General features: G+C 54.7%; 1 protein-coding gene across 3 annotated transcripts in view; it reads left to right on the top strand.

Moving 5' to 3' along the window:
* PSD2 (pleckstrin and Sec7 domain containing 2) overlaps positions 1-15,663 on the top strand; it is a 67,509-nt gene that overhangs the window by 26,934 nt on the left and 24,912 nt on the right. For all 3 annotated transcript variants that reach the window (XM_082382054.1, XM_082382055.1, XM_082382056.1), the window contains 4 exons: positions 6,659-7,083; positions 10,247-10,687; positions 11,069-11,263; positions 14,078-14,158. In XM_082382054.1, coding sequence (XP_082238180.1) covers positions 6,659-7,083; positions 10,247-10,687; positions 11,069-11,263; positions 14,078-14,158 — 1,142 coding nt within the window. The remainder of the gene's footprint in view (positions 1-6,658; positions 7,084-10,246; positions 10,688-11,068; positions 11,264-14,077; positions 14,159-15,663) is intronic.

Consider the following 15,663-nt stretch of genomic DNA (forward strand, 5'->3'; position numbering starts at 1 on the left):
TCACCTGCCTCAGGAAAGGGTGGGGCGCACTCTCTCTGGCCCACCCTCCTCGTCCCCACAGGAGCCTTTCTCCTGCCTCCACCCTCAGGCTGGGCCTCTGAAGCCGCTGCCTCAGAACCTGCTCTGACAGGCTGCCCGGGGCAAATGTCTGCTGGGGCCCACTGGGTGTCCTGTGCTGCTCTACTGTGCATTCTGCCCCCAATGTGGGCAGCCAGCTCCCGCCCCTGCAGACCTGAGAGATGGTTCTGGAAAAGCAGTAGCTGCCACCCTTCCCTGAGCACTTGTGCCTGACTCTGAGCTGAGCATCGCAGCCAAGCCATCTCCTTTGTCCTCCCTGCAGCCCTGCGGGGCAGATGCTGTTAGCACCACCACCCCCATTTTGCTGAGGAAGGTGCTGAGGCTCAGAGAGGTAGGCAACTTTCCTGAGGTCACACAGCTTGTGGGATTTGAAGCCAGGTCTTTCTGACTGCACAGTTAGGGCGCTGACCCACTGTCCTGGACTGTCCCATCAGAGGCACTAGGTGGTCCAAGCTGAGAAGACCAAGTGGGTAGAAGGATTAGGGTCACTTTGGGGAATGGAGTTCCCAAGGCTCCTGGATAGACATCCCTCCATATTATCCGGGGCATCTCCCTGCCCCGGGCAGGTGGGACATGGAGGAGGTACACGCCCAGGCTGATCTGTGCCTCGGAGTGTGCTCACAGCTCTGGGATGACAGGAAGGTCCTGACCTCCAGACTCGTTGGCTGGCAGAGATTGTGGGGGGGCATGGTGAGCTGTGTGATCCAGGGGCCCCGCTGAGAGGTCTTCCCGTCACCTCCCTGTTGCTCGTGCTGTCAGTGGCTCAGCAGGTTCTTGTGGAGGGTTGGAGTGGACAGGTCTGGGCCAGCCTGGGCCCCATGAATGGTGTGGGGCACAGCTGGCCAAGGTCTGTTCTGAGCACTTACAGCACACCAGCCCTTTTCGCTGATTGTCTAATTTAACTGTCCACGTGGGTACAGTTGTGTGTTCGTTTGTGTGTGAAGATCCCAGCCCATGTGCTAAAATCTGGGTGAGCTAGGGAGTCAATTAGTGTAGTAGAAATTTTGGGAAAGGGCAGTGGAATCAATGGGGGTGTTCAAGGTGGGTTCCCAGGGGGCAGAGAATAGGTCTGAGAATGAAAGGTTTCCAGCTTTTTTTTTTTTTTTCCCAAGTAGCGTTCATGGAACTCTGAGTGTACAATGTCAGAGGTGGAAGGTCCTTGGGGATTGTCCAGGTTGGGGCTCATGCCCAGTTCCTATGGATGGGCTGTAGGGGTCCATGAACCTCTCAAAAAATACTCAAAATATTGTGCACCTGTGTGAGTCTATCTGGAGCAAGATCCAGAGTTCCATCAGATGCTCAAAGAGGTCTAAGGCTTAGAAATGGTTAGGAATCTCTGGTGTACACAGGGAACGAGGCCAGAGAAGGGTTTCATTTGCCCAAACTCCCCCAGCGCATTGGAGGCAACACCTGAGTGCCTGGCTCTCGGCCCTGCTGCCTGGGACAGCTGTAGTCTCAGTTTCGCCTGTACGCTGACATTCCAGAATGATTTTCTCTGCTCCCCGTCCCCTCTACATACCCTGCCTGGGCTGTAGGCACTCTCGGACATCCCACAGGCTCTTAGATTTTGCCTGTCCTGGGTAGTGCTCAGTGCCACGGGTCCCCTATCCCAGCTCTGCCTCCTGTGCCCCCATTTCTACCAGGTGGGCCTGTACTCCCCCATCTCCTCCCAAACCCACACAGCTGCCTGATGCTATGGGTGTGGCTGTGGTCAGTGTGGGTGCCTGTCTTCCCCAGCACCTTCCCTAGCCTGAAGCACTGGGTTGTCCCTCCCCTGCCCCAGCTTCTCCCAGAGAAGAATGGGTTCAACCAATCACCCAGCTGCCCAGTGATGTAGGTCTAGCTGCCCCGGACCTTGCCCCTAGGCCTGTAGGCTCCTCACCACCTCAGGAGCCTACCTCATGAGTAGCTGTCCAGCTCCTTTCATGTGCGTTTATGGGTCTGAATATATGTGGGATGTGTGTGTGTGTGTGCCCACAAATGCCTGTACTGTATGTTTGCTCACAGATGTGCATGCAGGCGCCTGCACCCGTGCATCTGCCCTCTGTCTTATAGAACATGTTGGGCCCTCCAGCCCTTTCCTTGGGCTTCCCACAGTCCCTGGCTTGGATCCCAGCATGGAAGGCACTTTACGAGGTTATCCCTATGACAGTCCCGTGTCGTTCCACGCAGAAGCCAGCCGTGTCACTTTCCACCTTCGTGACCCTGAGCATGGTCCTCAACCTCTCTCAGCCTCTGCCTGCAATGGGGATGATGGTAATCTCTAGGTTATCATTCACCAAATATTTAAAAAGTGTCCACTGTTTGCCAGGCACTGTGCTAGGCTCTGGGAGAGACAGCAGTGAACATGACATAGTCCCCACCGTCACTGAACTTACCACCTAGTGAGCGAGATGGGCAGAAAATAAGGAAACAAATAGAAAAGGGAGTTTCAGGTCTGCTAAACGATGCTTAGCAGATATGTTGCTCCGTGAAGGAGTGTAAAAGAGTGCTGTGTAGTCAGAGAAGGCCCTCTGAGGAGGCAGCACTGGAGTTGAGCCCTGAGTGACAGAAGAGGCAGTCATTTAAAGATCTAGGGAGGGCTTCCCTGGTGGTGCAGTGGTTAAGAATCCGCCTGCCAATGCAGGGGACACGGGAAGATTCCACATGCTGCGGAGTAACTAAGCCCGTGCACCACAGCTACTGAGCCTGTGCTCTAGAGCTCGCATGCCACAACTACTGAGCCTGTGTGCCACAACTACTGAGCCCACATGCCACAACTACTGAAGCCCACGCACCTAGAGCCCGTGCTCCACAACAAGAGAAGCCACTGCAATGAGAAGCCCGTGCACCACAACGAAGAGTAGACCCCGCTTGCCGCAACCAGAGAAGGCCTGCGCACAGCAACGAAGACCCAATGCAGCCAAAAATTAAAAAAATAAATAAATAAAATTAAAAAAAATAAATGAATAAAATAAAACCATCATAGTAAAAACTGGTTCAGGCTAGAACCATAAAAAAAAAAAAAGATCTAGGGAAAGAGCATTCTAGGCCAAGGGTACAGCTGGTGCAAAGGCCCTGAGGTGGGAATGAGCTCAGGGAGCAGAAAGAAGGCCAGTGTGGCTGCTGGGGTGGGGGATGGGCTGAAGGCAGTGAACCAGCTCAGGCAGAGCCTTTTTAGGCCATGCTGAGGAGGCCAGATTGGCGATGGGAGCTGATGGAGGGTTGCCAGTGAGGGAGGGGTGTGATATAATTTGTGTTTTCACAACTCACTCCAGCTGCCATGGGAGAGTGGGGAGGGGGATAGGGTTGTTGCAGGAACAGCTGAGACCCAGAAAGTGGCTGGCTTGGCATTCAGCCTTGGCCCAGCCAGGGTTCCATTACCGTCATGGACCCCATTTTGCTTGGTGCTGAAAAAGAGGCTGCTATGCCCAAGGTTATCCCAAGGGCAATCACAGGAGCCCCTGCTGAGAGAGGGGCCTGGTTCTGGCTGAGGGAGGATGCAGAGGATCTAGCCACTGCTGGGCTGTCATTTGTAGGCATCTCCTTCTCATGAGTGCCCTGTGGCCCAGCTGTACACCCTCCCCTGCTCTTGCCAGCAGGGCTGGAAGTGGGCAGAGTCACTGCTTTGTGTAGACTCTTCTGGTTGAGGATTTGAGCCGTGATCTTGAGGGAGGGTCTGAGAAGCTGGGGCTCATCCTGTACTTCCAGCCCATCCAGGTGCAGAGGGAGGCTACTCCTGAGTCTAGAGGTAGCTACTCACTGTGTGACCTGGGGCAAAGCCTTTCCTGGTTCTGTGCCTCAGTCTCCCCGTATGTCAAATGTGGTAGTGGAGAGAGTGGGCCATAGCTGCCTTTCTCCTTGACCTCTGTAGTGAGTTTGTTTTTCCTTGGATCTCAGCCCTCTCATCATTCATGACCTTAAGTTCTCCCACCAGCCCTGGGGAAGGAGAGCAGAGGTGATGCCCCCATTCTGCAGATGGGTTCACAAAGGGCAGAGGGGACAATGATGAGTCCCAGGTCACATGGTGATTCAGAGTGAGGACTTGGGGTGTTGTTTCACACCTCTGCCCTGAAGGGCACCCCTCCCTTGGGTCCAGCAAGAGAGGGGGGTCCTGGCTCAGCTCTTTCTGGGCTCAGCTGGCCTTTAGCCCAGACAGGGACTCTGGGCCCCTGCCCAGAGTGGAGCTCAATGTGCCCCTTGTCTGTCCACCCCCAGAAGCTGAGGACCCGGCCCCGTGCCCGGTGTTGGCAGAACCTCCATCTTGCTCTCAGCTGCAGGAGGACATGGCAGGGCAGGTAGGGCTAGAGCCAGCCTGAGGCAGCTGCTGGAAGTTGGAGGTGACGTAGGGGCCTCCCAAGAGGTCCTTGATTTGTCCATAACCCTGGCTTTGGGGCTGGTGTAGACTGAGCACTGGGTGAAGCCGCTTATGCTCTCAAGTCTCAGGCCTCACTGGGAGCTCAGGCAGAGCCCTGGCCAAAGGGGGGCTAAGCATCCATGTGTGGGTGTGGGAGCCTGAGGAATCCTGGTGGAATTAGGTTGAAACCCTGTGCCACAGATCCAGTGCTCACCCAGGCCTGTGGGCTAGAAAGCAGGCCAGAGGACTAGAACTCAGGCAGCAGGCCCAAAGGCCCCACTGTCCCTCCTCTTTCCTTTCTAAATGCTCCCCTCACCCCCAAGGAGTCTCAGCTGAGGAGATTACTTCCTGTTCTCCTTGCTCTGAGTACACAACCCCAGGGAATGGATTGAAATAGCAACTGCAGCAGCAGGGATTTAGGGCAGACCAGAAAGAATCCCTCACTCAGTGCCGAGCCCCTTGGGGTCTCCAGTGTCCTAGGATCAGGGCCCAGATATTCTAGAGCCTAGCTTTTCAGATTTTTTTTTTAGTCTGTGGAAGTTTTTTGTTTTGTTTTTTAGAGTAAAATCTTATGCTCATACAGTCTTCAAAACTCTAGGAGGTGACAGTCAGGGTGGGTGGGCTGGGACCCCAGATCACCATCGGTCCCGCCTGCTCTCTTCCACTCCATGTTTGAAAACCAAGGGGTACATGAATCTTAAGTGGTCCTGTGGTGGTAGAGCCCCCCCCCCCTCAAGGGCCCAGAAGCCCCCAGAGAAGTAGACTCATCTTCCTCTCCAGGCTCATCTCTAAGTGGGAAGTTTCTCCTGGAGTCTAACCCAGTGTTTCCCAAACTTGCCTTATTATAAGAATAACAGATTACTATACCCGTTCCCTATAGATTCTGGTTCAGGAGGCCTGAGGGAGGGCCTATCTGTATTTTAACAAGTTCCTCAGGTGACACTTATGACCAGGTGAGTATGGGAAGTATGGGCCTCACTTAAATCCCTGTTGCTGTACCTGCGTGCCTCTCCTCCTCCCGCCTCTCCTGAACCCCCAGCACCCTTTCTCCAGAGGAGAGTGGGGTTACTGGGGGAAGCTGAGGTCCAAGGAGGGGAGGAAGGAAGTTCTTTGGAGGGACCGTTCTGTGTGCTTGGTGGCAGAGGCCACTAGGGGTGAGGTGGGGCAGAGAGGGCTGAGGGGAGAGCCAGAGCACAGCCCGTCACATCTGCCCACCCTCCTGAGATTGGACAGGAAGCTTCTGGGAAATTGAGCTTGTTCTGATCCGTTTAAAAAAGGGGGTGTGTGTGGAGATGGCAGGGAAAATGGGTCTCCCCATTTTACAGAGGAGAAACAGACCCCGGGGCAGGGCAGGGGGAGGGGGCGGGCCTGGGTGGTGTAGTGAGGAGTCCCAACGTGGACCCCACGAGGCCGTATGGTGAGTTGGGCTCCCCTTCCAGTGCTCTCCCCTGGAGGGCCCCGTGGCAGCCTCCTCACGAGTCCCTCCTCAAGGATGGGTGAGCGCCAGGGCCGGGGCCAGGTGTGGAGGGGAACCCCAGGCCCCCTCCTCCTTCCTCCCCCGCAGCCTGGGCTTTGTGCGCTCAGCGGTGGAGGAAGCCCCGCTCTCGGCCAGTCTGCCGGGTGGCGCCTCCCCTCTCAGCACCCTGGACAGCGCCTCCTCGGGGCCTCACTTTGACTTCTCTGGGGTGGCCTCTGTTAATAAAGCTGCACTTCTGTTGACTTCCTTGCCTCCCTTCTTAACTCTCCCTCTAAAGGCAGCCCCCAGTTCAGATCTTTTCAGTCACCACTTGTCTCGCTCCTGGAGCCAGGGCAAGGGAACATGGAAAGAGGCAAGGTGGCTGGCTGCTGTAGGCCTGGGGTTCTGTTCCCTTCACTCACCAGCGGGAGAGGAAGTGGCCTTGGAGGAGTCCTGGACCCTTCCCTAGTACCTGCCAAACTGGATCTTCCTCGGAGGGTTTTGATGAATTCTGAAGGGCACAACAGAGATATATAAGAGTTAACAGGGAAGGTAGGACTGGGGCACACCAGTGGTTGGGGATCCGGGGAGAGGTGAGTGGGGCTGGCCTGAGCAAGGCAGTGAAGAGGCCACAGCCTGAACCCAGACTCCAGCTGAGAGGTCCTGAGAAGATCATCTGGGCCATCCTCTGTCCTCAGGCAGGCTGCCTGGTGCTGGTTCTGCTGGGCTGTGGACCCCCAGCACCTGCTCTTTCTGATCCACCCCTTTCTCTCTCCATCCACTGCCAGGTCAAGTTGGGTCCCAAAAGCAGCCAGCACGGGGTAGAAGCAGTGGCTGCCATGGATGAGGATAAGCTTCTATCTGCACTGCCTGGGGAAGATGGTGCCACCTGTGACCCCAGCCTGGAGCCTGAGGAGGAGCCTGGGGTCCAGAATGGAATGGCATCCAGTGAGGACCTGAACAGTAGCCACACCAGCCCAGGGCATGAGATGAGGGGCACCCTGGTGGACACTGAGGGACATACAAAGGGCCTGGACATGGCTCTCCACGGCCTCAGCCTTGGCCTCTCCCTCACCAATGGCCTAGCCCTGGGGCCAGACTCAAACATTCTGGAAGACTCTACAGAGTCCAGGCCCTGGAGGGCTGGTGTGCTGGCGGAGGGGGACGATGCCTCCAGGAGCCTCTGTCCAGACGCTGAGGATCCTCCACTGGGGTAAGTGGGTGTCTCGGGATGGGGGGCTCACCACATTTGCTCCAATGCTGCATGGCCTGGGCCTAGCCACTTAGCCTTTCTGGTTCTTGTTTTTCCTCATACATGAAATGGGAATTTTATGTCCCTGTTTTGGGAGGATAGGGCCATAAGAGAGATTTCAAAGGCCAGCAGTCCTGTTGTGCCACCCCTCCTCAGCCCCCCTATTCACCATGGGCTGTTTCTTTTTAAAAAAATTTTTTCTTTTCCATTGTGGTTTATTACAGGATATTGAATATAGTTCCCTGTGCTATACAATAGGACCTTGTTGTTTATCCATTCTATATATAATAGTTTGCATCTGCTAATCCCAAACTCCCAATCCATCCCTCCCCCGCCTCCCCTTCCACCATGGGCTGTTTCTATGTGGGGTTGGAGGGCCACACTCCCTCCATCCCAGGCTGGACATCAGAGTTCCAAAATGCCTTGATGTGGGAGGTCATCTGGCCTATCCCTCTGCTTCCTGGAGATGAGAATGTCCCAATTCTGCAACTGACCTCAAGAGAGTAGGCTTATGTGGATTAATCTTTGTCAGCTACTCCTCCCTGAGTGCCATCTGGGAGTTTGACCAGGAACTCCTACTTATTGGAGTAAGTCCTACTTCCTGGAGTTACAGCCCCATTTCTATTATCCTCAGCTGGAGGTGGAGAGGCCCGGCGTCTTAGAGGTGCCAGTTGGACAAGGAGGCGAGGATGGGGCAGGGGAATGTCTAGAAACCCCCAGTGTGGGCTGAGAAAAGAAAGCATATAGAAGGCTTACGGTGTACTGCTGCAGGCACTGGCCCAGGCAGACAAGGGTGTAGGAGGTGTGCGAGCATGTGTTTGTGGGGCATGCATGTGTGTGTGTGTACTGGTGTGTGCATGGGGATGTGTGAACATGTCAGTGTGCCTGGCCTGTGCATTTGAGTTGCATGTTTGGGTCTGCACGTGGATGTGTGGGGCTGAGTGTGCCTAGGTCTCCAAGGGCAGGAATGTGAGTACGTGGGGTCAGACGCGAGTGTGTGCCGGGTGTGCCAAGAGAGGGTTTCCATCCGGGCAGGGCCTATGGGGGGCGGGGCCTATGGGGGCGGGCAGGAGGCTGGGGCTTCTTGGAGCACGCTGTTTGTATTTAGGTTGGTATAATTTTGGAGGATGGCTGAAGGTGGAGGCAGATGGAAGTTTGGAGATTAAGCTGATGGTCTTCAAGCCCCTGTCAAAACTACCCCTCAGGTTTGCTCAGGTGCATGAGAGGGTAGTAGATATGGGGACCGTTCTTGGCTCTGACACGAAATGAGAGCCCCCAAGGGCAGGACTCTGTCTTGTTGTTCCAGGACCCAGCATGGGCCTGGCAGAGAGAGCTGCTGGGCAGATTTTGGGTGTCTGCTCTGGCAGCCAGGGCAGTGGCCCTTCTCTTCCCTCCCCTCCTCCTGGAGGTCAGGAAAGGCAACTTCCATCCCAGCCCCCTGCTGGGCATCCTACCGCCTTTTCGGTTTCTGCCCTTTCCCCACTTCCTTCTCCAAATGAGGCTGCCGTCTCAACTCCTGGTGGGACAGGGGTGGCCGATGGCTGTGGCCTCAGCTTTTCTCTCTCAGGTCAGTATTTCTCCAGGAAGCACTCAGGGATCAAACTTAGGCACTGGGGGTCCAAGGAGGGGTTTGAGGGGGTGGGGCACTTCCCAGTCCTCCAAATATGGCTCGGTCTCTGCTAAGCCCCAGGGAATAGGGGCTAAGCAGGGCATAGCCAGATCCTCAAGGTTACCAGGGGTGTGCTTCTTTGCAAATGGTGGGCCTTGGTTTATCTGAAATGGGTTGGGCTCAGCCTGCTTCTTTCTTTTTCTGTGTCTCTTGCTTTTGCTGTCTCTCTCTTTCTCTCTCTCTCTGTCTCTCTTTATCTCTGTTACTTTCTGTCTCTCTTATTCTGTCTCTCTGTCTTTGTTTTTCATGCTCTCTGTATCTCTTTCTCTGTTTCTTTCTTCTCTCTCTCTTATTTCTCTTCTTCTCTCTCTTTGTCTCTATTTTTATCTCTTTTAGTCCTCTTCCTTGCCTGTTTTCCCTGCTTACTCGTGCATCTCCCCAGTGGATAAGAGGCCTCAGTTCATCTATGTGTGATGCTCGATTTTAGGTGCTGGGGCTACATCAGTGAACAGAATATACAAAAATTCCTACTTTCATGGAGCTTATGGTCTAGTGAGGAGACAGATAATATATCATAAAAATAATAGATAATTACATAGTATGTCAGAAGGGGACAAGTGCCTTGGAAAAAATAAAGCAAGAAAAAGGGGCTGGGGTGTTTGGGGGCAGGTCCTAGTTATAAATAGGGCAGTCAAGGTGAGAAAAGGATGTGAAAGGAAGGCTTCAGCTTGAGGAAAGAGCACTCTGGGCAGAGGGAACCGCTGGTGCAAAGCCCTCTTTCGGGGGCAGCACAGGGCTCTGCAAGGGCTTAGGCAGTGTAGTGGGCTGTGGGGCTGATAGGCATCTGTCCATTCACCCAGTGCACCACTCAGCAGGGTTTAGAGGACCTACTGTGTGCTGGGTGCTCCCTGGCCTTGTGTGTGGGTGGGGGGAAACAGGTGCAAACAGGGGAACAAACAGAATACTACATGCTGAGAGGGGCTGGGAGGAAATGAAGACGTACCCTGAGGATGGACACTACTGAGGGGCCAGTGTGTTGGGTGGTGTGGGCCTGCCTCCCTCAGTCTCTCTGAGGAGGTGACATTAAGGCAAGGCCTGAGAGCTGGAATGTGGCAGCCAGGCTAAGAACCACCCAGGTTGTGGGGACAGCAAAATTATGACCCTGTGTGACACTAGCTGTGATGGGGAGCCTGGAGGAAGCAGCCCCCCACCCCCTTCCCAGGCCAGGCTGGGGGAGAGTCTCACATTCATTCATTTAGCTCAGTGATGCCCACTGTGGGCCAGGCACGGTGGGTAGGGGGGGCAGGACCACGCCTGTCCTTTCACTGCTGTGCCCCGGTACCCAGTCCAGCATCTGGCACCTAGTGCTCAGCAAGGGTTGGCTGAAAGAACAAACAGGACACGGTCCATGCCCACTCCCTACCCCCAGGGAGCTCCCAGACATGGATCGGTGCCATACTAGCACCTGTAAGGGGGACACCTGGCAGGATGGTGACTGGTCCTCGCATCCCACAGGCCAGGAGAACCAGACGTGCGGGACGGCTTCAGCGCCACGTTTGAGAAGATTGTGGAGTCGGAGCTGCTGCGGAGCACACAGTACAGCAGCCTGGACTCCCTCGATGTGCTGAGCCTCACGGATGAGAGCGACAGCTGTGTCAGCTTCGAGGCCCCCCTCACGCCCCTCATCCAGCAGCGGGCCCGGGATAGCCCTGAGCCAGGGGCTGGCTTGGGCACTGGGGACATGGGGTCCGAGGGGGACATGGGAGCAGCTGGCGGTGATGGGGAGCTGGGCAGCCCCCTGCGGCGCTCCATCTCTGGCAGCCGCTCTGAGAATGTCCTGAGCCGCCTGTCTCTCACGGCCGTGCCCAATGGCTTCCATGAAGATGGACCCCCGGGCCCAGGTGGGGACGAGGAAGATGAGGAGGAAGACATGGACAAGTTGCTGAACTCGGCCAGGTGAGGGAGGGCCCAGGCTGGGAGCCGAGAGAACCATTGAGCAGATGGGGAAACAGACCCAGAGGAGGCAAAGCAAGTTAGGACATCCGGGGGTCTGGAGTGAACAGCCCTCTGCAAGGTCATCGTGCCCAGCCTCTGCACCCCCAGCCTGAGGTTCCATTCTGCCCTTCCAGGCCTTTCTAGCCAAGGTGGGGTCAGGGAGCTGATCATCTAATGATGTCCTCTGAGGGCTTTTCTAAAAGTCTGACTTGATTCTGTCCCGATGCAGTGGAGCTTCTTTCCCTGGTCTGGCCCCTGGATTTTCAGAGGCCTGGGGAGGCCTTCCAGCCCCCAACCAGGGCTTCTGACCCCCTCCTCCCCAACCCCACCTTCCCTCTGCAGCGACCCCAGCCTGAAGGACGGCCTGTCGGACTCAGACTCAGAGCTGAGCAGCTCGGAGGGGCTGGAGCCTGGCAGCGCAGACCCACTGGCCAACGGGGGCCAGGGCGTCAGTGAAGCTGCCCGCCGGCTGGCACGCCGCCTCTACCACCTGGAGGGCTTCCAGCGTTGTGATGTTGCCCGGCAGCTGGGCAAGAAGTGAGCTCGTCTCCGCACCCCCACCCCAGGCAAACCCGGTGTCTTCCTCGGCCCAAGGCGGGGTGGGGGTGGCTTCTGTCAGGGGGGCCTGGTTCTGGGGGCTCCCAACAGTCCCCAAGAACTTCTCCTCCTGCCACTGACCTCATTCCCGGCCTTGCCCTAAATCTGTTTCCTTTCTGGGCTGCCTGGGGGAGGGTGCCCCCGGCTCTGAGGGAGGAGAGGTGGTGGCGGGCGGCCCCTCGGGGCTGGGGGAGTGGGATGTGACATGTGGTTATGGGGCCGTGGTGGACGGTAGTGAGGACGGAGCAGCCGGGCAGGGGCTGGTGGGCCACCTAATGGGGCCAAGGAGGGAGGGGAAGCTGGGCCTGGCTGGGACCTCGGGGGACCCAGGAGCTGGGGAAGGGGATCCTGGCCCTCATTAAGCCCCACTCACTGTGTGTCTGTTGGGACCAGCTGAAGGGGCGGGAGCCGCCAAAGCACAAGCCCCGGTCTTTGCACTTGGGGGAAGGGAACGAGCCAGGTTGAAGTCCTGAGGGGTAGGGGACAGTCAGCTGTGAAGTCAGCCGGCGTGTCCTGAGCAGGTCCGGCCAGCAGCATGTCCACCTGCCTTGTCCTTCTTGCCTGGCCATCCAGAGGACCCCCAACAGCCACATAGCCTTCAAGATGCAGAGAAGCAGGCTGGGCCTCTGGAGAGAGCTGCTCCCAGGCTAAGAGAGGCAGCCCAGACTCTAGACCCCAAGTCAGAGCTGACTTGGGCTTAGGCCACAGGGAAGTCCTGAGGATCCCCCCTTCTCCCTCCCTCCCGACTCCTCCACCCTCCGTTGCCTCCAGGGCACCCCTGCCCTGGGCCTCCCCCAAAATCACATGGCCCACAACCTCACCTCTCCCACTGGGCTACAGTCACCAAACCTAATGACATCTTCCTTCATTACGGTTGATCCCCACCCTCGCCTGTCTTTTCAACCACTCCCTCTACATGAGTTTTCCCATCAGCATTTAATTGTGCTTAACTCTTTCCCATCTGAAACAAAAATCCTTCCTCAAATCGTACTTCCTCCCCCAGCCGCTTCACAGCCAAAATTCTCTTTTCTGCTCTGGATGGCCTCTGTCCCCTCCCCTTCTGCACATTCAGTGCCTCCAGGTTGGCTTCTTCCCCTGGAGGGGCCCTTCACCAGCCCCTCTTCCTAGAGTCAGTGGCGGCCTGGTGTCTTTGAATCCAGTGTCTGCTACCGGGCCTCAACTTTCTCCCCTTCAACAGCCTTGACACACCGGTCACTCCTTTCTTTTTCTTTAATTAAACTTTTTATTATGAAAATTTCAAGCATACACAAAGGCAGAGAAAGTAACATCTTAAACTTCCATGTACCCATTACTCAGCTTCAAAGTTATCAATACTTTTCTATTCTTGTTTGATCTATTCCCCCCACAGCTTCCCCCCACATTTGCTAGAATATTTTAAAGCATATTTCAGACTCTCTATCATATGATCCATAAATATTTAGTATGTGTCTCTAACTGACTAGGATTTTTTTAGACAGTCATAATTCCATTATAATTTCTGACAAAGTTAACAAAAATTCCTTAGTATCTCTAACATTCGGTCTATGTTTAATTTTCTCTGGTTGTCTCAAAAACGTTTGTTCAAATCAGGACGCAAATAAGGTACATGCATTACATTTGGCCAATATGTCTCTTAGGCCTCTTGTAGCCAACAGCAGTTGCCAGTCCCCCTCCTTTTTTGTAATGCCATGTATTTGTTGAAGAAACAGAGTCATTTGTCCGGAAGAACTTTCCATGTTTTGGATTTGGTGTCCTCATGGTGTTATTTCACACGTTTCTGTAAACAGGAGGGAGAGCTCGGGGCTTGACTGGATTCAGGTGGAAATATGCTCTGTTTTTTGGCAAGAATTCATCACTCCTGTCTTGAAACACTCCCTTCCTTGGCCTCCAGGACAGCAGACCCCTACCTCTCTGGCTGCTGTTTGTCTGTCTCCTTCTCTGGCTGTCTCTTCCCTCAGCTCGCCCTGAGAGGGGTTCTCCTCAGATCTCTGAGCTGGATCTGCTGGTCTGTCTGTGCCCCCTCCTCTCACATGGGCTTGTCCCCCTTCCTACTGAGTTGTTAGTCACCAGTTAAGGGCTGATGACTCTCACATGGGTGCTTCTAGCTCTACCTGTTGTCCTGGGCTCTGGGCATCACCCCAGGGGCCACCCTCTCTGTCGTGCCCCACACCCACTCCATCCCTCTCCACGTCCTGTGGATTCTGCCTCCCAAACATCCCTCCTCCCCACTCCTTCCATCTCTCTCGTGGACAGCTCCTACCGCCCCCGTGGGTCTCCACTCCACAAGCAGTGTTCCAAATACAGATCTGACCATCTCACTCACCCCCTCCCTGCTTCAAACTCTTCCAGATCAAGTCCCAGTCCTTGCCTTCAGCCCCGGTTCCCTGCCTCATCTCTTCCTGCCCCCATTCCTGCTCTCCAGCCCCGGCCACATGGCCCTGCTGGTAGCTTCTTGGACAGTTTCCTCTACTGGGGACACTTTGCATCATCTTACCTCCTACTCCCCTCACGTGGGTGGCTCTTCCTTTCCTGAAGGTATTGGATGAGACATCACCTCCTCTAGGAAGCCTTCCTGACTCCCCCACCTCCTGGCCCAAGGTTGAACTGTCAGAGCCCAACTGGCCAGCAAGGGAGACAGCAGAGGAACGGGCAGGTCTGGGTGGGTGGGTCAGGGTCCCCAGGGGCCCACTGCCACGAACCCCCGCTGTTTGCTGTGCCCTGCTTCTAATGGATAACCCCCTGCTCTCCTGGCAGCAATGAGTTCAGCAGGCTGGTGGCCGGGGAGTACCTCAGCTTCTTTGACTTCTCGGGCCTGACTCTGGACCGAGCACTCAGGTCAGTGGGGCTGGGATGGGATAGTGCCCACAGGCGATACAGCCACACATCTGGATTCTCCTGCCAGCTCTACTGTAAACTTGCTGTGCAAGACCTTGGACAAGTCTCTTGACCCCTCTGGGGAGGCTGAGGGGAAGGGGTCATGAGAGCAGCAGCAATGCAGAGACTCAGTGAGTGCTGGCTCTGCGGTGGGCGCTGAAAATATGAAGGTGGGAATGCAGTCGTGACTCTTCAGGAGGGGAAAGGGCCAAAAGGCTTGCCTGTACTGAGCACTTCCTGTCTGCAAGATGTACCCTTTACACACCCTGCTGGCTTCATCTTAGCAACACCCCTGTAAGGTAGGCGGTATCGTCCCATTTACTTGTGGAGAAACTGTGGGCCAGTTCCCCACAGTCACTGAGGGAGGAGATAGCCAAAATGGAATTTGCCCTCAGGTCCTGTTGGTGTTTGGACCCAGGGAGTGGCCCTCAGGAGGGGCAGTTGCAGGCCCCAGGGAGCAGAGGGCGGGGAATGGGAAGATGCAGCCCAGTGTCCAGCGGACCCGGCGGCAGGGCCAGCAGGGAGACCCTAGGCCAGAGCCCTCTTGGGGAGGAGCGGCGGTCTCTGAGCTGAGGGGTGGGTGGTCCCATGTATGTTAGATCTGTTCAACTCCTACGTGCCTCTCACACTTTTAAAAACTGTATTTTCCCTTCTTTTTTCTCTGTTTCAGTTGGGATATTTTCTATTGACCTGCAAAAAACCCCAAAAAATCAAAGCATCTGCCCTACTGATAGCAGTTGAGGGAATGAGCTATTGCATTTTGGAGGCACAATATTATGGGAACAGTTTATATTTATTAAATACAGTGATCATTATTTAAATCTATAAGTGTTGCACAGGGCTAATAATTTTCTTATTGATAAGTATTTATTATTTTCTTATTGATAAGTTCACTTACCCTTTCTCTGTGTCTCATATGCTGTTAACCCCATTTATTGAGTTTTCACTTTCTATTGTTTTATTTTTCAGTTCTGGAAATTTCATTTTATTAAACATTTTTTTGGGTAGGTTTTAATTCTCTGGGGGGAATTCTTCATCTTTTGATTTATTTTCTACTTACTTTCCCCATCTTTCCCTCTCTTTCTTTGAACATATTAGTCGCAGTTATTGGAAAGTCCTTGTCTGCTTTTACCCCGACATCTGCATCATCTGTTATCTGTTTCTATTGTTTCTCTCTTGGTTTTCCATCTTATATCCTATTTCTCTGTGTGCTTAGTAATTTTTTTATTAGATGCTGTACGTTTTGTATAGAATTACAGTGGCTCTAGATCATTATGCGTTCCTCCAGAAAGGGTTTACCCTGTCCCTTGCTAGGCAGTTAGAGGAGGGCAGGGAGGCGCAGTCCTAATCCGTCCAGGGCTGAGCTGAGGAGAGGCAGCCCTGAAGTTTGGTAAGGCTCAGGGTTCACCTCGATCACAGGGTGAAGGCCGCAGGGCTTTCCACTGAGAGCATGGGGTGTTCACTGG

The sequence above is a fragment of the Balaenoptera borealis genome, assembly GCF_965194805.1.
Source record: "Balaenoptera borealis genome assembly, chromosome: 2".
Classification (NCBI taxonomy): domain Eukaryota; kingdom Metazoa; phylum Chordata; class Mammalia; order Artiodactyla; family Balaenopteridae; genus Balaenoptera; species Balaenoptera borealis.